At 39.4% G+C, this 19,704-nt stretch overlaps 2 protein-coding genes across 3 annotated transcripts in view; both read right to left on the minus strand.

Moving 5' to 3' along the window:
* The window catches only part of INTS9 (integrator complex subunit 9), a 117,429-nt gene that overhangs the window by 33,649 nt on the left and 64,076 nt on the right, over window positions 1–19,704 (minus strand). For both annotated transcript variants that reach the window (XM_035022641.1, XM_035022640.1), the window contains exons 7-8: window positions 15,489–15,609; window positions 14,337–14,471 (exon numbers count right to left, since the gene is read on the minus strand). In XM_035022641.1, coding sequence (XP_034878532.1) covers window positions 14,337–14,471; window positions 15,489–15,609 — 256 coding nt within the window. The remainder of the gene's footprint in view (window positions 1–14,336; window positions 14,472–15,488; window positions 15,610–19,704) is intronic.
* Window positions 12,046–13,263, minus strand: LOC118022128 (RWD domain-containing protein 1-like). Its single transcript, XM_035022642.1, has one exon. The coding sequence runs from the start codon at window positions 12,931–12,933 to the stop codon at window positions 12,202–12,204; it is 732 nt and encodes a 243-aa protein (XP_034878533.1). The 5' UTR covers window positions 12,934–13,263; the 3' UTR covers window positions 12,046–12,201.

The following is a 19,704-nucleotide window of genomic DNA, read 5'->3' on the forward strand; positions in this document are numbered from 1 at the left end:
AAGTAAAAATACCTTCCAATATATGTTAAGAAAAAAAAAAAAAAAAAGAGAAGAAGAAGGTAGCGGGAGGGGAAGAATGAAGCGGGGGAAATCGGAGGGGTAGACGAACCATGAGAGACGATGGACTCTGAGAAACAAACTGAGGGCTCTAGAGGGGAGGGGGGTGGGAGGATGGGTTAGCCTGGTGGTGGGTATTGAGGAGGGCACATTCTGCATGGAGCACTGGGTGTTATGCACAAACAATGAATCATGGAACACTTCATCTAAAACTAATGATGTAATGTATGGGGATTAACATAAGAATAAAAAAAAAAAAAAGAAAAAAAAATACCTTCCAAGATTGACAGTCACAGTCAAGCTTGTGGAATAAAATTTTGAAAAGCCCTAGGCCCAGGGAAGCTGTGGTCATTGTGTTGGGTCCTCTGCTGGTGAATTTACATTGGACACTTTGCACAGAGTATGAGAAAAAGGCTACTCAGTCTCTAGGTCCTAGAAAGTAGCCTATAATCTAGTTGAAGAGAAAACATGTATGTATTGTCAAAAAAGAGGATTTTGGGGGCGCCTGGGTGGCATAGTTGGTTGAGCATCTGACTCTTGGCTTTGGCTCAGGTCTAAGCTCAGGGTCGTGGGATCGAACCCTATGTCGAGCTCCACGCTCAGCACGGAGTCTGCTTATGTTTCTCTCTCCTCCCTCTGCCCCCCACCCCAGTTCTCTCTCTCTCTCTCTCAAATGAATAAATGTTAAAAATAAAAGAGGACTATTCAAAAAGCCATAGAAAATATAATGTGAATTTCAAGAGTTTGTACTGGGTCTGTAAGGGCCAAGAGGAATGCAGAGTAGAGGGCCCCACCAGGCCAGGTGGGGCCACTTATACACGGCTTTCTGGCAGGTGAAGTTTTGCGTCTAGTTTTCTTTCTTTGGCTAAGGAACTTTAAAATATCCTTTGGAACGGCTGCATGACACCCCTTCTTTCCCACAGCAAGATGTCCCTTCTACATATGCCCCCGTGGCCTCTAAGACTTTCTATACCAGCACTATTCACACTGCTTTGTAACTCCCTATTTACTTGTGTCCCCCACAGGACTATGGAGCTCCCTGAGGGCAAGGATTTGGTATCCCTAATTCCTAGCAAAATGCCTGGCACACAGCAAATAGTAAACAAACATTTGCTGAATAAATGAGTGCACAAAAAGAACATGGTCTGGTAGGAAATGTGAGAGCATTCCATACTGGGAAATAGTTCTCTAGAAGTCAGCAAGGTGAGAAACAGCAAGTTGACTTTGGCAGGAGGGCTGGAGAGAGGGTGGGCAGAAGGCAGAGAAAGGCGAACTGTACAAATGAATTTATTTGGTTGGAATGGAAAGTTTTCTTTGGGGCTGAGAAAAGAGATTAGTAGAAATGAGGGAAAGCGTAACTAGTAAAGAACCAAAACGGTCAGAATCATGAAGACTGACAGAGTGGACAGTAAGGAATCAACAGTCTGAAGCACATGACAGCCGAGGAGGGGGTGAGACCAAAAAGAGGGACAACACTCAGAAGCCCCCTGTAGCAGCCTGGACATAAAGGGGGGAAAACTGTAATTTTATGGCACTTGAGGAGATGGAAGGGGCAGATCTACACGGTATCACAGGAAACCGTTACTAGACGGGTGGGAAGGGGCAGATGTACCAGACGATGGACAAAGTGAGACCGTAACATGTCTCCAAATGCTCAAGTCAGAAATGCAGACAAAGGGAGATCTGGGCACAATGACTGAAAGGAATAAGGAGGCAATAATAAGCCCAGGGTTGGACTGCTGCAGGTGTTTAGGGGATAACAAATGGATTTATTATGAGAATAAAAGATAAAACAAAGATGCGTGATAGACATGGAGATTTGCTAGGCACCTTTTTCAAAGTATTTAACAAAAATGTCAGTTTGTTTAGAGTTGGGGAAAGTGGAGTGTGCCCAGGGCCAAGGCTGTGGGGCCCCATAAGGGAAGTGGGGAGAGAAGCAAGTAAACAAGGACATAATGCAGTGCAGAGCTTCCCTGCCTGTAAAAATGAGCAGTCTGGGAAAGATGGCTTTCTGGTGCTTGCACCCTATAATATAACAAAAGATCAAGTAGAGTTAGGAAAACAGCAAGACTGCCCCAGAAGCCGAGACTAAACAGAATTTTAACAAGAGAATGATGAACGGTGTCAAATGCAGCTGTGAGATGCTGGGGAAAATAGAAAAGAGTACATTTGGCTGGAGGCTGATTGCTGTTGGGCTAGAGACGTGAACCAAATCTATGAGGTAAAAGAGGGAGAAAGCCAGGTGCACAAGACTAAGCTGAGCAAGGCAAACAGGAGAAATCTCATCATGGTTATGCGACAGAGAATCCGGTAGTGAGGCAATGAGACAGTCCACCGAAAGCCTTTTTCTGTATTAAAATTCTTCAGGTTTACTTAGAGGCAGAAAAGAAGGAATGAGTGAATGACCCAATGACCTACACTTCTTTGATGAGAGAAAGGAAGACATAAATTTGAGATCATGAAGCACATTGTCTCTATCTTTTTTTTTTTTTTATTTTATTTATTTGAGAGAGAGAGAATGAGAGACAGAGAGCATGAGAGAGAGGAGGGTTAGAGGGAGAAGCAGACTCCTTGCTGAGCAGGGAGCCGGATGTGGGACTCGATCCTGGGACTCCAGGATCATGACCTGAGCCGAAGGCAGTCGCTTAACCAACTGAGCCACCCAGGCGCCCCGTCTCTAGCTTTCTAAGACCAATTCAAAGCCCGCTCTCTCATGAGATCTCCCTAATCTGCCCAGGAAGGGGGGGAAATCCCTCGGCACTTTAGGGGATTTCTAATCTGACAGGATTAACCACCTGCACCCCGAAGAAAAGTCCTGTAGGTCCGCATCTTATTCCCCTATTGTAACTTCTGTAAATGTAAAACCTACCCCTCCTCGTTCCCCTTCCAGCCTAGCATATTCCACTGCCCAAAGCAGGGGTTTAAGAGATGCCATAGACTAAGTGACGGAAGGGGTGACTGAACAAATCAATCAATGCATCTAAGTAGCATACGTTATTTTTGAGAGAAGGAAATAGAGTTGACCTTTGAACAACATGGGGTCGGGGAGTCCGCATATAACTTCTGACTCTCCCAAAATGTAACTACTAATAGCTTCCTGTGGATGGTAAGCCTTTCTGATAACGTAGTCGATTAATACATAGTTCGTATGTTGTATTATAAACTATGTTCTTACAGTAAAGCAAGCTAGAGAAAAGAAAATATTAAGAAAATCATAAGGACAAGAAAATACAGTACTGTAAACTTCCATACATAAGTGGACTTGTGCAGTTCAAACATGTGTTGCTTAAGAGTCAACTGTACTCTGCAGAGAAGCTGTCCACAGGTAAGAAACAAAACAGCACGTGTGGAAAGTAAGAGATAGGAGTCCAGCAAGTTGTCCAGTTTCTCCCTCCTTGCTTCATGGTCTGCTTCCTGAGCCCAATTCTCCAAACTAATCATGAATCATTTGTAGCTCAACTTTTCCACCACCCCCAAATATAACAGGTTAAACTTTTACTGGTTGGGACTGTGTTGCCAGTGAGGACAAGAGCTTTGTTTCTTCAGGACCGACCCAAGGAGGTGCGACCGAGGCTTTTGGGACTACTTGTGGCTGTGTCCACAGGGAGAAAAAAGCTTCTTGTCTGTGGCCTTGACAACTGGGGAGGGAGCTGGATGTTGTATGGCTTGTCTGAGGTCTTTCTTTTCTATTAAAAAAATTTTTTTTTTGAGAGAGAGAGCACGTGTGAGCAGGAGCTGGGGGTTGGGGAGGGCGGGGGCAGGAGAGGGAGAAGAAAAATCTCAAGCAGGGTCCAAGCTTAGTGTGGAGCCCAATGCAGGGATTGATCTCATGACCCTGAAATCATGACCTGAGCCAAAATCAAGAGTTGGATGCTTAACCCACTGAACCACTCAGGTGCCCCCTGATGTTTTTCTTAAATACCACTTTGAGGATGTGGTCATGTCCTTTACCCAGGAAGAGTGGGCCCTCCCGGACATACCTCAGGGAAAGTTGTGCAGAGATGTGATGCTATAGAGTATTAATCACCTGGTCTCCATAGATGAAGTGAAGTTCTATCAGCCCAGAGAAGTAAAGTGAAAATATGCTGCCCCCTCTTGAGTGGAAGGGTCAATACTGGACCCAGAACTGTGTCTGATACCTCACAGAAGAAAAGAGTGGATAAATGAAGCCCAGGTGTTCCATGGGAGCCACGTGACCAGGGGTGCACGGGAAGCCTCAACCAGCTGCGTTAAAGTCAGAGTTTTGTGGATGCAGGAAAATGTCTCCTGTATTGATACTACATCCCAGCTCTGCCTTGTGCATAAGGCTGACCATGTGGCTTTAATTCCCCAGTTCCATACAAGAGAAAGACAAACACTCCCAGAAACCTCCCAAGGACTAAACCTGATTGTGAGAGCATCGTAAGGCCAGGCCTGAAGGGAGAAGTAGTGGCCTACAGATCTCTCCCAGGGATATCTAGAAGGAAATTAATTTTACATCAGAAGACTAAGGAATGGCTGTGTACATCCACATGAAGATTTGGAACAAGTCACATATTTATTATAATAAAATAAATTAAAAAATCCAAAACCAAACTGCAGAACATCCAGATCAAAGCACTGCATAAATAACAACAAAACATTTGGGGAATTGAGAGGGAAGAGAAAAATATAAAAAAACAAAACAGAGCAAAACAAACAAGCCTACCCAAGAAACTGCCTTAGCTCTAGAAACCTATTCAAGAGTCCAAATTTAAGATAATTTCTTTAGATTAAGAGAAGAATATACATTTATTACTGCCAAAGTCTTTAAGACCTCAGGAGAACAAAGCAATAGTTCATCCTGAACTCCCACGGGAGAAGGATGAGGAAGGAGAGGCAGAGTGAATGCTGGGAAGTGTGTGCTACAAAGGAGACGTTCATAGGCCAGGTCAACCTTTTCCAGCCCTGTCAACAAGAAGGAATTTCCACTGTGAACATCACAGGCTTCAGGGAATTGACTGAGTAGAAATTACCATTTTTTTTTTTTTTAAGATTTTATTTATTTATTTGAGAGAGAGCATGAGGGGAGGCAGCAGAGGGAGAGGGAGAAGCAGACTCCCCGCTGAGCAGGGAGCCTGATTCAGGGCTTGATTCCAGGACCCTGAGATCATGACCTAAGCTGAAGGCAGATGCTTAACTGAGCCACCCAGGCGCCCCACTAATTAATTTTTTTTTAAAGATTTTATTTATTTGAGAGAGAGTGAGATAGAGAGAGAGAGAGCACACAATCAGGGTGAGCAGTAGACAGAGGGAGAGGGAGAAGCAGACTCCCCACTGAGCAGGGAGCCCGATGCGGGGCTGGATCCCAGAACCCTGGGATCATGACCTGAGCTGAAGGCAGACGCTTAACTGACTGAGCCACCCAGGCGCCCCCACCAATTAATTTTTAAAATTAATTTTATTTCTTAAAAAAAATTATTTCCAGGTTCTAACTCAAAAGAGATTCTCAATCTGAGACATAACAATGGGATTCTGAGGGCTCTATAAACTTACAGTCTCCAAATAAATGCAAAGTCTTGTGTAGGTGTGCAGATATATACAGTATATTTTAGTCATTCTTTTTTCCTTTTTTTAGATTTTATTGGTTTAGAGAGAGAGTGCATGAGCAGGGGGAGGAAAAAAGGGGGAATGATTCTTAAGCAGACTCTGCACTGAGTGTGGAGCCCGATGCAGGGCCCAGTTTCACGACTCTGAGATCATGACCTCAGATGAAACCAAGGGTCAGAGGCTTAACTGACTCAGCCACCCCAGGTGACCCTATTTTAATCATTCTTATCAGATTTTTGGGTCCAGGCTTTTGGGTCCCTGGCCCACAGAATGTTAAGAGCCACTGCCCTAAGGCAGAAGTTCCCATCTGGAGCCCTTGCTTGCAAGCCATCTCTCTTCTCATTGTCCCTCACAGCCACCACCCACCTTGCAAACCAGAGAACCACCTGTCTGGGCCTCAAGGCCAGGAGGGCTGAAGCAGTGGGATGGACAACTTTCTGGGTCTCTTTCAACAGTCAGAAGAAGGATGGGAATAAAATCAAAACAATAAACAAACCAAACTTAAACCTACTATCAATAGTAACAACAACAACAAAATATCTACCACACCAATACAATTTTTTGTATTTCAAATCTCAACCTTAAATGGGAATCAGTGTCCTGTTAGTTTCTAAAACTAACCCAAAATTCTGTAGCTTCCCATGTCCAGGTATATGTAGTTTTGTTCTATTATGCTGGTGATTTTCATACCTAAAACTCAAGTCTTACCCCTGAAGTGAGGCAGCATAGCCAGGAAGCTTTTCAAATAATGACTATCACGTTGTTTTTTCAACCATCATAATAAATACTATATATATATACACACACACACACACACACACACACACACATATAAAATAAATAAATATATATAAATAGAGTTGGTGTGCAAATGTAAGTTCACAACCCACAAGCAAATCCATTAATTTGATTCCTAAGGCCAGGAAGGCTTGGGCTCTAATATTAACCAAAAGTGCTCACTAGTTACAGCTAACGCATTTATGGGATCTATCCAACAGCCACCATCTGTTTTGTTCTATTAGTTACTGTCTTTAAACTGTGTCCTATGTCCTCTTTTTGGGCAGAATGCACATCTATTTGGAGTAGATGTTTTTCAGGAAAAAAATTTTTTTTTTTTTAACTTAAAATAATTTAAACATCTATGAGAAAACAGATACCTTCTCGGATATCCATATGATGGAATACTAGGCAGATATCAAACGTGTGGAATACTAATGAACTGAGGAGTGCTCATTTTATAGTTAATGGGAAAAAGCAGAAAAGCAGGCTGCAAAGGGTTATCTCTGGATATTAGGATTATCACAATTTTTATTGCTTTCTCTGAGATTTTTGTATTTTCCAAAACCACTACAATACAAATTAATCTTCTAATCAGAAATATAAGGAAATAATAATACCTTAAAACAAAACAAAAATTCCACTAGAGTTCCCAACAAGATATAGTCAACATAAGCCGCTGGCCCTCTTGTAGAATCTAAGCTGAGAGAAAGCACAGAAATAAGGGCATCTGACAATTTTGAGAAACTAAACCACCATGATGAATTCCTGGGGAAACCATGGGTGCTGGAATGGGAACAAAATGGCAAGCAAGAGCCAAAGAGGGCTGAGCACTGCAGGAAGAATACAGGTTGGCAAGGAACTCTGTCCTTTTCTCTCTCCTCCATACTACCACTGGCAGATTGTGGCGGGCTCCAATGTACTGTGAGGTAGAAAATACCAGAAGAGTGGGATAAGTGTTCAAAAAAGGTATAGGCAGACCTTCCAGCCCTTCCTTGCTCCCTCATACTATGAGGCTAAGTGGTACAAGGCTTAGGCTTAGTGGTAACAAGTAAGGAAGACAAATTCTGGGGAAAAAAAGCAGTGTCTAGAGCAGAGGTACAAAAGGATTTCCCTGAAGGCCAGCTAGTAAGAGCTGACAGGGAAATAAAACAAGATCACCGAGGAAAGCAACACCTACTAAATACAATAAGCTAAAAACTGACCCTACGTGGAGAATTAATAAACTAGATGGAACAGTAGAATATGCATTAGAAAAGTCCACACACAAATAAAAATAAGTAAAATAAAAATGATTATGTATAAAAAAACACTTGAAAATATTATGTATAAAAATACAGTCACTGCCATAAAGAATTCAACACATAGGTTAAAGAGCAGTATGTATATGCGTATGTATTCATTCAAGAATGAATTCATGAGTTGGAAGATCAAGTTGAGGAGTCTTTTCAGGAGGTTTCAAGAAGGAGATGGGGGGAAAAAAAAGAGAGAGAGAGATGGAAAACACAGAAGTGTCAATACCTGTATACTAGAAGTTCCATAAGAAGAATAAATAATTTTAACAACAATTAAGAATCCTTCTGTGTTAAAGGAAATTGGAAGATTTCTCAAAGTATTATAGAAAAAAAAAATACACATTTAAGATACATCACAGTAAAACTTAAGAATGCTGAAGACAAAGTGAAAATTCTAAAAGCAGACCCCATAAAGGAACAAATCTAAAGTAACACAAAGCTCTGGGGCACCTGGGTAGTTTAACCAAAAGAACCACCCAGGTGCCCCAGGACTTTGCAGTTCTTAAGTTGCAACAAGGGCACAAGTGGAAAAGGAAGAAATACTTTCAAAACTTTATAGTTTCAAAGTTCTTTTCCTTGAATTTTGTATCTATCCAAGCTATCATTTAAATGTGAGGAAATATTAAAGATATTCTTAGTACTTCAAGGCCTCATAAGGTTTACCATTTTAAGACCCTCTTGGTGAACATTCCTCAAGTACTCCTGGAAAAAGGAAAGTAAATCTAGAAGGATTATGAGATACATGGGAAGTAAGGTTGAAAAAAAAAAACAAACTCAATAAGGTTCACTGTTATCTATAAATAAGCAATATATTCAGTACTCTATGTATATTTTAAATAACCCAGAACTAAAATTCCAGACAGGGGGGACGGGGGGGGGGGGGGGGGGGGGGGGAGAGGAAGAGGAAAAAGATGGCAGAGACAAGAGGAAATGTGGCTTTGGAGGGAAAGAAAAAGATACTGATAAGTTCAGGATACTCAAAGGAAAAATAAACTAAGGAACAACCCAGAAGAATAAAAATCAAATACATGTGTTCAAACTTACATTTAGCCATCTAAAAGAAGGGAAGAAAGGACAGGGGAAAGAATAAACTAAAAATACCATGAAATAAGATTGCAAAAATAAGCCCTTGATACAATAATAATTACAGGAAATATAAATAGTTTCATTGGGGCACCTGGGTGGCTCAGTCGGTTGAGCGTCTGCCTTTGGCTCAGGACATGGGGTCCTGGGATCAAGCCCTGTGTTGGGCTCCCTTCTCGGCGGGGAGTCTGTTTCTCCCTCTGCCCTTCCCCCTGCTTGTGCTTGTGCGCTCTCTCTCTCAAATAAATAAATAAATAAAATATTTAAAAAAGAAAAAAGAATCAGGGTGCCTGGGTGGCTCAGGTCGTTGAGTGTCCGACTCTTGGTTTTGGGTCAGGTCATGATCTCGGGGCTGTGGGACTGAGTCCGCATCAGGTTCCACACTCAGCGGGGAGTCTGCTTGAGGATTCTCTCTTCCCCCACTCATGTGAACGTTCTCTCTAAAATAAGTAAATAAATCTTAAAAAAAAGAAAAAAGAAAATCTCTATGTTGTCTACAAGGGATTCACTAGAAAAGGATACAGAAGGAATGAAAAGGGATGGAAAAGAATACCAGGCAAATACTGAAGGGGGAAAATGTCTCTTGGCTTTTAATGCAGTTTTGATAGAGAAAAAAAGAAATCAGCATCCTGATAAAACATAATGATCATGAACATATATACCTCTGATTATACAGCTTAAAACTATAAGAAGCAATAACTGGTGGAAGTATAGGGAGAAACTGATCAACAAATAACACATCTTTTCAGAAACTGGAAGCTAAGCAAAGATATGAAAGACCAGAATAACATAATAAACTCAAATGAATACATACATATAGAAAATTTTTCATTCAACAGTAAATACAGTCTTTTCCAGCATACACAGAACACTTAAAAAACAGACTATGTTTCAAAATAACACTTCAGTGAATTAGTATACTCTTATCCAAATGCAAAAGGGAGAGAGAGAGAGAGAAAGAGAAAAAGAAAGAAAGAAAAAGAAAAAGACAGAAAGAAAGAAATCCAGAAACATTTAAGTATGACTTGAAAAAAGTCTCTCATCTAACCCTAAGTCTAATCATATTGGATGGACTAGAAACAAAGGCAAGCACTATAAAACAACCTTTGGCTACTTACATCATGAACATATGAAGGAAATTATGATATACGTAGAGATGACTGACAGAGCACTACGGATCAACAATTTAACAGAGTTAAATGATACTGAGAGAAACTCATAGCTTTAAAGTACACTTACTGAAAAGCACAGAAGGACGGAAGCAAAGGAGATAAGTATTAAAAGAAAAGCAACAGAGTAAACCCAAAGATGGCAGGAAGGAAATAATAAAGGGCAGAATAGAGAATGAAAATGCAACAAAAACAATTAAAAGCAAAAACTTATTCTTTGAAGAAAATCAGTAATGCAGACATACTGATCAATTTATTCCAGGAGCGTATTTTAAAAAGAATAAATTGTGATCAAATAAGACTTATCCCAAGACTACAAGGACAGTTAAATGTAAGAAAAGCTAGTATAATTCACTACATTACTGGTCTAAAGGAAAGAAATCACGTGATCATCTCACAGACTCAAAAAGGCATTTGATAAAGTACAACATCTACATTTGATTTTTAAAAAGCAGAAAATTGGGGAGAAACTCCTCACTTGATAGCTAAAAACAAGGAGTAAGCCATCCTATTTAATGAAGAAGCTACCTAAGCATTCCCTTTACAATCCAGTATAGACAAGGCCTCCACTGTCATCGCTTCTGTCTACCTGGGACTAGAGTATGTAGTTGTAAGACAGGAAAAAAGAAAGAAAAGATAAAAGGATTGGAAGAAAAGTGACACAATTGTTACTTCTTTGCAGATAATATTACCATCAATAGATAAACATTAGAATATAAGAATTCAGTATGCTGTTGAATATCAGATCAATCAGAAAAATGAATACTGACACATTCTGCTCAGTAAAAGCTAGCTCTCTCCTTCCATTTGGGATGCTGTATTTTTATGGGCCTCAATTCTCCTCTAACTCTCCATTCTTATTCAAGATCATTTTTCTTCCTTCCACTTTCTATTGGTAAATGTTCCCCACAGCTCAGTTTTTCCCTTTCAGCTCTTTACATACTTTAAAAAATCTGATGCTCCTCCAATTTGTCTCCAGGCTTGCCTTCACATCCAAGTTCCAGTTCTATATTTTCATCTGTCCCCAGTGTTCACTCAAATTCCTATTCATCATAGCCACTACCCCCTCCTAAAACCAGAATCCTCTCTGCCAACTCCTCCTTGTCGACTGGATTAGTGTCATCATCACCATTCTCCGTATTATCTAAGCATGAAATCTGTATTTTTCCTTCCCTGAAGACAGAAAGCAATCAATAAGTATTTGTTGAATTAAAGACCTGCCAGTGTTTTCTCTGTCACTCCATTCTTACCACGTCAGGCTTAATCCAACTCCCCACTCCCCTCTGCTTATTAGCTTATTAGATCACTACAGCAGCCTATTCTTCCCAGTTCGGAGGGTTCCACTCAAGTAGGTCAGCGGTTGGCCTTTTTTGTAAAGTTTAACTCTAAAGCAGAATTTTGCTGTTATAGTGTGCAAGCAACAATACACAATCCCTAACTAAATGGATGTGGCTGTCCTGCAACAAGGTATTATTTACAGAAACAGGTGGCAAGCCAAATTTGGTCCATGGGCCATAGTCTGCTGACCTATGAAGCTGACTATTAAGTTTTTCCAAATCTAAACTTTTCTTATCCATGCTAATTCAATATTGAATCTAATTATCTGGGTAAAAGAAAATCTAATTCATTATTATTATTTTTTTACATACAACACTGGTTGCCAGCTAGAAATTAAAATGAATTACTTAGGTATGTTGCTCATTACTTTCAAGACCTTATTTTCCCTTTAAATTTACGAACCTTGGAAGAATAATTTACTGGAAATTGCATCAGTAGTAGGGTAAAGGCTTTGATCTAAGCAGGACAAATCAGAAGAGTTGGCAGCCAAGTAATCTTTATGTCTTTTACAGAAGAATATATCAAGAATGATAGAAGCTGCCAATAAAGTATTTTGATTCAATGAGGCAGATTAAGATGACATTGATGGGCTTTTGATTTCAATAAGCAGGAAAGGCCCAGAATTCTGCTAGCTATAGGAAAAAACAGCAACTTGGCCCCTCTAGACCTTGAGATGAAACTTAATTATAAAAGGTATGAAAAAAGCCACTACAAAGTGGTAGCTCAGATGCATCTTATTTTTTTTTTTTATTTGCAACTTTAAGGTCAGTTTATTAAGTTCAATGATGAAAGCTATCAGAAGAATATTCTCCTGAAAATTATTTTTTCTTAGAAAAAAAGAAAGAAAAATCAACACGTCAGCACAGCCACAGATGCTGTGGCAGTCACACCTCTCTGCAGATGGGGATAGTCCACTAGTCAGTCAAATCACTCTCTGGGTCAGCAGGATTATAGTCGGGATCATCCTCATCATCCTCTAGCTCCAAGTCATCCATTTCTTGGAACAGAGATTCATCTACCTTCACATTGTTTCCAGCATCTTCCAAAAACTGGGTATCAGATGTGTCAAGACTATGATCTGTTTCAAAGAGCTGTTTCCCACTTAATTTATTTTTTCCTGCTTGTTCTTCTTCTTTCATTCGTTTCTTTTTAATTTCCAAGAGCTCTGCATCAAACTTGGCCTTCCGACTTAAGAAATTCTCAATTGTAACAGGAGTGCCATGAAATAATTGCTTTTCAGCTTCCTCTGCCTCTTTTTCTTTTTGTTTCTTTTCTTCTTCTCTTCTAGTTTTTATTTGATCTACTATTTCATTTAGTTTTTCTTGCACAGCTGTCACTAAAGTAAAGATCATCACCATACCAAGGTTTTCTTCTGCCTGTAATGCTAATAGTTTTAAAATGTCTGCGACATCATTATCTTCTAGATTTTCCTGGGAGAATATTTCATAAAGAGGAGCTTCATCTGGGTATTTTTCACTGTATGTAAACTTGAGGGTAGTCTGGACAGTTTCATCATTTTCTCCAGCCTCAGATGTCACAGTAATGGTGAAACTGGGTGGATTTTCTGATAATACTGTGAAGGAGTCGGGGTAAATGGACTCCAGAGCCTCCAGCTCATTGCGCTGCTCCCTGCCGTAATCTGTCATCGTGGCCCTCGCTGCTGCCCATGGACCGCCCAGCCACCCAGGCGGTGCGCTGCAGCTGGAACCGCGGCCGCGCCAGGGGAGCGGGCAGTGGCCGGACGGGCGCAGGTGCAGAGTCCCCGGCTGGGAGGCTCGGGGCCCAAAGCCAGGCCGGGCCTGCTGAGCAACAGCCCCACACGGGCCTCCGCCTGCTCTCTAGTCTCAGATGCATCTTATTGTTCTAGACCTACAGCAGTCATTTTTTCCCCTTTATATTAAAACAAGATATGGACTTCCCCAAGTTATCTACATTTGTACCCATCCAACAGCTAACTATCTAATCTTCTCTGCCCCTCCCTTACAAACATGGAAAGAATCAGGATTTAGGAAATGAACAATAATACCTAAAAAGGAATAAAGAATACATTTGTAACAATGGTTATGTACTTAGCTACTTGCCAAATAAGATTGTTAACGAATGATGGACTTAAAATCTTCCAATAGCTTTCCTCTACACATTAAAATAAAATCCAGGGGTGCCTGGGTGGTGCAGTTGGTTGGGCGTCTGACTCTTGGTTTCAGCTCACGTCGTGATCTCCGGGTTGTAAGACTGAGCCCTGAGCTCAGGGTTGTGAGATTGAGCTCCGTGCTCAGCATGGAGTCTGTTTGAGATTCTTTCTCCCTCTCCCTCTGCCCCTCCTGCTTGTGTTCTCTCTCTAAAATAAGTAAATCTTTAAAAGTAAAGTAAAATAAAATCCAAACTTCTCATCACGGTCTACAAAGTTCCATATGACCTGGCTCTGCTTATCTCATGGACACCCCTGCTGACTATACTCAGCATGCTGCAATCACAATGGCACTCTCTGCTCTTCTGAACACGGAATCATGAGCTGGGACTTTGCCTGTGGGTCACCACTGATTCTCTAATGCCTAGATGAGTGCTTGATACATAGTAGACCCTCATTAAAGAAATAACTAACATTTGCTGAGTAAATGAGTGACCATTTCTGTTCTATATCAGGCTATGGTAATTGGAAGTGGTGGAAAATCTCAGAATGCTAGAGATGAACCTAAAGACAGCAGGATCTTACAGAGGAACTTGCAATCCTAAATACTGGGACATGAAAAATCTAACTTTCATGAAGATTATCTACAGAACATAAAGTTTCAGTTAAGCAAGATAAGCTCTAGAGATCTGCTATACAACACTGCACCTATAGTCAACAATAATGTATAGTACAAAAATTAAGAGGATGGATCTCATGTTAAGTATTCTTACCATAACAACAAAAATTTAAAAAAATAAAAGGATACATGTAGAAACCAAAATTAGGAAGATTTAAAAACAACTGATGATACTCTGGATATATTATGAATTTGGGTTAAATAACCAAAAAACTGAGTTGTTAAAAGAGATTTAGAATTACCTGGGGATGTGTGGTAAGTAAGGAGGATCCAGAAACATATGATACTTTCTCATAATGGGACTGGATAATCCAGTTGGAGCTTCCAAGGGCATAGCCTGAGCTTAGCGGAGTCACCTGGACTGCACCAAAAAGCTCCTAGAAAAGAACCACAGTAAGAATATGGGATGAGCTTTCAGCAGTACAGTCACACCAGATAAGTCTTTGCAGGAAAAAACCCCAGCAATACCTTTATCCACTTAGATAAAGAAAATTTAAAGTAAAACAAAGTATAAAATAAAGCAAAAAAACCCCAAAACCAAAACAAAACAAAACAAAAAATGGAGACCATATGGTAGACCCAGAAAGCAATCCTAGTCTTTACTTGCCCCCTCTCTGGTTTCAGCCACATGTACCACGAACCCAGGCCTGACTCATCAAAAGACAGAGAGAGACGATAGATGACCAGAAAGGCCAAAGAGAAAATTACTTGGGTTTTCTTTTCTTTTTTTTTTTTTTAAAGATTTTATTTATTTATTTGACAGAGAGAGACACAGAGAGAGCAGGAACACAAGCAGGGGGAGTGGGCGAGGGAGAAGCAGGCTTCCTGCCGAGCAGGGAGCCTGATGTGGGGCTCGATCCCAGGACTCTGGGATCATGACCCGAGCCGAAGGCAGATGCTTAACGACTGAGCCACCCAGGTGCCCCTTCTTTTTCTTTTTTTAGGCTAGGCATTAATCTCTTGGTCATTCTATACCGAGGGGCTCCGGGCACAAGTTAACAAAATGGGAACCCTTACTATCAGGTCAAAGTTCAAAACTTATACTTGACAAATTGCTTCTTGATCTGTTATATGCTGTTTCCTATTTCACCTGTCCAAAACCTATAAAGTTGCACCCACTATTCTGAAGTGAATAGAGTGAGATGTCTTTCTCCTGATCATTACAAGCTGGCCAAGAGAAGGCTAACTAATGCTGGGGAATGTGAGTGTTAGGAAAGAACACCAACAAGAACCTGGAGGATGGAGGATAATGACTGTCTGTCTTTTCACCTCATACTTGTACAAGATTCTCAGTGACTGAATGGCTAAAGAAAGGGAACTATAAGATCCTCCCAAAGGGTAACAATATGAATCGGAAGCATTCATGCATCACTTAAAATCATATTAACACTCACAATTTTCTGAGAATATCCCACCAGCTGGATTTTGCTAAGGGCAGAGTTCACCTCTTGCATCGTATAGCATCTTCTCCAGGTTGATACTTCCACTGCGTCCTTGAGTGGAGAAGGCAACAGCCTGTAAATGCATCACAATACCAACTTTTTATGTTATCGAGGATTCCTTTCAAGTAATTTGTCCATTTCATCTAAGTTGTCCAACTTACTGGCATAGAATTGTTTATAGGATTCCTTTATTATCATTTTTATTTCTGTAAGGTTGGTAGGACTGCCCCTCTTTCATTTCTGATTTTAGTAGTTTGAGTATTCTTTTTTTCGTCAATCTAGCTAAAAGGTTTGCTAGTTTTGTTGATCTTTAAAAAAAACACACACAACTTTTGTCTATTCTTTTTCTATTTTCTATTCTGTTTATCCAGCATATAGCTGGATACTGTGTTCTGTTTTTTTTTTTTTTTTAAATCTAGTCTGGTCATCTCTGCCATTTGGACTATTTAATCCATTCACATTTATTATTGATACAGTTGGATTATGTTTACCAATTTAATTTTGTTTTCTCTGTATCTAATGTTTTTTTTTGTTCCTCTGTCCCTCGTTTACTACTTACCCTTTGATACTAAGTGAATATTTTCTGACGCAGCCTTTTAATTTCCTTCATGGTGTTTCACTATATTTTTCTAAGTTACTTCCTTAGTGGTTGTTCTAGGGCTTATCATATACATCTTAACACAGAGCATTTTTATATGACATTTCAAATTCTCTTTCCTGTTCATGAATGATAAATGAAATACACTTCATTCATGGGCCTGCAAAGCTATAGAAAAGGACTGAGTTAAACACAGTTGAGGCTTGGCATAAAGGAGGAAAATAAAACACAATTTGTGACTTTTCTGATCAGCATCAGGAGTATCCCTTAAAACAAGCAAACAAAACTCTGTTATTAGAAAAACACTGTGTCATTTGCTCTAACAGAATCAGGAATAGACCTGGGAGAGTGACTTCCCTGAGCTTCTCTGTTTAAATAGGTCAAGGAACTTCTGGTCAACTGAAAAGTGTGCATTAGCTCTGCTCTCTCTCCTGAAATACCACTGAACATAGTAAAGGGCTTCACACACACACACCCCTTCAAGACAAAGAGAATGAAAGAAGCAACAGCAACAGCATTTTAGAAAGTGGAAAGTAAAAAGACAAATAACTGACTTAGCAGACACAGGAAAATTTAATTCAAATTAATTTATGCTGCAGAACCCATAAAAAGCTCAGCAATTTGAAACAATAGGCATGTCTGGAAGTGAGGTTGAAGGTGAGCCTAAAAACAAGGGGATTTTCTGGAAAAAAAAAAAAATACTGGTAAGAAATAGAACCTTCCAGTTCTCTTCACCTATTCCAGAGAGCTCAGCAAACTGTCTTTCCCCTCCTAGGCATGTTGCTAGAGGTTATTCTCTGGAGAAATTAAAAATGAAAGTCTAGACTAGGGGAAACCATCAACAACTAGCAGCAGCTTCGTTAATAAGCAGAAGTTTATATACCAGAGTAACAATTTTCTTCTCTTCATATGGCTCCCAGAACACTATCACTCAGGCTTATATCCTCCAGGGTAGGTGACTGAAAGAAACTTCTCTGAAAAATTTGATCTGCACCAAAGAAAAAAATCAACTAAAAGATACTGACACTGGAGGTTTCAGGATAAAATGGCTCACCAGATTACTTTATGGTAAAGTCTAGAATTCAACAAGACTTAACTCATGGCACACAGACTTTCTAATCAGTTTTTGACTGTCCAACTCCTAAACATGGGCCAATAACCAAGGATCACCATATACTTGAGGGAAGTCTCTAAAATGATAAAGGCCAAAACAAATGGAGGGAGGATGAGAAGAAATAAATTAGTCTGGTAGAATAAAACTTTAAAAAATACTACCATTACTATCCTTAGAGAGATAAGTAAGACTAAGAAATGAGAAGTGATTTCTATTAAAAAAAAGAGGAGCATTAAGAGAATAAAAAAGCTCTTGGGCAAAAAAATATGATAGCACACAGACAACGAAAGCATGCCAACAAAACCTATCAAAATTTCAAAATAAGTTAAAAACATAAAAAAAATTATACAAGACACAAAAGAGCCACATAAAAATCAGAAGAGCTTCAAAACAAGGTGATAGAACTTAATAAAGAATTAGAAATTTGAAAAATCTTTTCAGAAATGAAGACTAATAGAAATATGAGTGGATAAACACACAACAGCTAACGCCATAAGAACAACACAGGAAGTAAAGATTAAATGCTAAAAAGAAATGAAGAGATAAAAAGAATTTGAAAGAAAGTGGCCGATAATGAAGACAGGCATGGAAGAAGCAACATACAGAGAACAGCAGTCCCTAACAGAAATCCAAGCAAGGGAACAGAGCAAATACTAAAAACTCTAATTGCTAAAATAAAAAGAGGCTTGAAATTACATACTGAAAGAACATACTGCATACCTGAGAACACTGACCCAGAAGAAGTAACACCAAATATATTCTGGGAAAATATTTACACATTTAAATAAACTTTTGGGCAGCGAGGCGAGAAGAGTGAATGACTTACAAGGGAAAAAATATGATACCAGAGTTTCAACAGCAATGCTGTTTTACTCAAAGAGAGTAAAATATTTAAGACATTCAAAGAAAGAAAATATAAGCCAAAGATTATACAATTAACAAAACTGACTTTCAAGACTTTCAAGCACAGATAAACAATTATTAACTTGAAAGAACTCAGGGAATATTGTTCTCATGATCCCATCCTGATACATCTTCTGAAGAATGAGCTTCAGATAACCTAAATGACTATAGAAACATTGATACATCAGCTGGTAGTGAGCATTAAACATATAGTTATGTAGAAGTAAGACCAAATGAAGATTAAAAGAGAGAAAGGATAGTATGTAATGGCTGTATGTTCTGATAATATAAATGTAATAGGAGCATGAAAAAAAAAAAAGGGAAGGAAACACATATGCTCTTTCCTCCAAATGATGACTTAGAAACAACGACCAATCCAGGAGTAACGAGCATTGTTAACAACCAGAATGGGAGCTTAAAGTTCCATTTCCCACTAAAAGAATACAGAGTTTTTTAGAGAAATGGGTGATCCCAGATTTAGGGTAGGGAATGTACAAGAGGAGTCTTAAACATCCTGTTAAAGTACATAGCAAGGAAACAATCAAAGGGTACAAAGGTCACAATAAAAGGACACAGTGGACAGCACGAAGAGGCTCACTGTCCAAAGATGGGATAATCTGAGCTGCAAAAAAGACAGTATTGCAATGGGTCAAAATCCATGATATATGTGTCAGAGTGGGCTGTAATTAGATTGGGACACAGAGAGGAGCTTTTGCGTTATTGGAAATATTCTATTTTAGACCTGGTAGCAGTTATAAGGATGGTTGCTTTATAACAATTTATTAACTATATATTGTTTTTTTTTTGTTTTATATTACAATAAAAAAGTTAATTTAAAAAATAAAAAATGTATGCCAAAATAAGAAATTATGACAGCAGAAATGAAAAACTCATGGATAGGTTGGGAGGTAAATAGAATTTCTCAGGCAAAAGAGCCAACAAAAACAAAGAGATGGAAGAGGACAGAAAAAAAAATCTGAGTTCCAGTCCAGGAGGTTAAACATCTAAGTAGTGAGCGTTCCAGAAAGAGAGAACACAAAACATGAGGGAGAAAATTTTAAAAATAAACAGAAAAATTTTTTTGCCAACATTGAAGTTCTTGATTTTTTAGACTGGGGGTCAGCAAACATGTTTTGTAAAAACCCACAGATGTTTAAGCTCTGTAGACCACAGTCTGTCACATCATTCAACTTAGCTGTATAATGCCATAGACAATATATAAATGCATGAGTGTGGCTATGTACCAATAAAACTTTACTTATAACAACTGTGGCAGGCCAGATTTGGCCCATTAAACAGGGGCTTGGCCACAGTTGGAACCTCTGTTCAAGATGGTAAGGACCCACTAAGTACTCAGCACAGGAGTGAAAACTGTCCTTTATTAAGACACAGCATCATGAATTTAAGGAACAAGAGGATTCTTAAAGTTTCCACAGAGGAATAAGTGGGGTACATAACAAAGACCTAGACTCAGAATAGTACTGGACTTTTCAACGGTATTTGTGGAAGCTAGAGAAAATTGTATTAAATCTGGATTTCTATCCATTGGAGGG

The sequence above is a fragment of the Mirounga leonina genome, unplaced genomic scaffold, assembly GCF_011800145.1.
Source record: "Mirounga leonina isolate KUSES-001 unplaced genomic scaffold, KU_Mleo_1.0 Mir_176, whole genome shotgun sequence".
Classification (NCBI taxonomy): domain Eukaryota; kingdom Metazoa; phylum Chordata; class Mammalia; order Carnivora; family Phocidae; genus Mirounga; species Mirounga leonina.

What these genes read in the sequence shown, in the direction of transcription:
- LOC118022128 (XM_035022642.1), bottom strand. Translation starts at nt 12,933, where the DNA reads ATGACAGATTACGGCAGGGAGCAGCGCAATGAGCTGGAGGCTCTGGAG.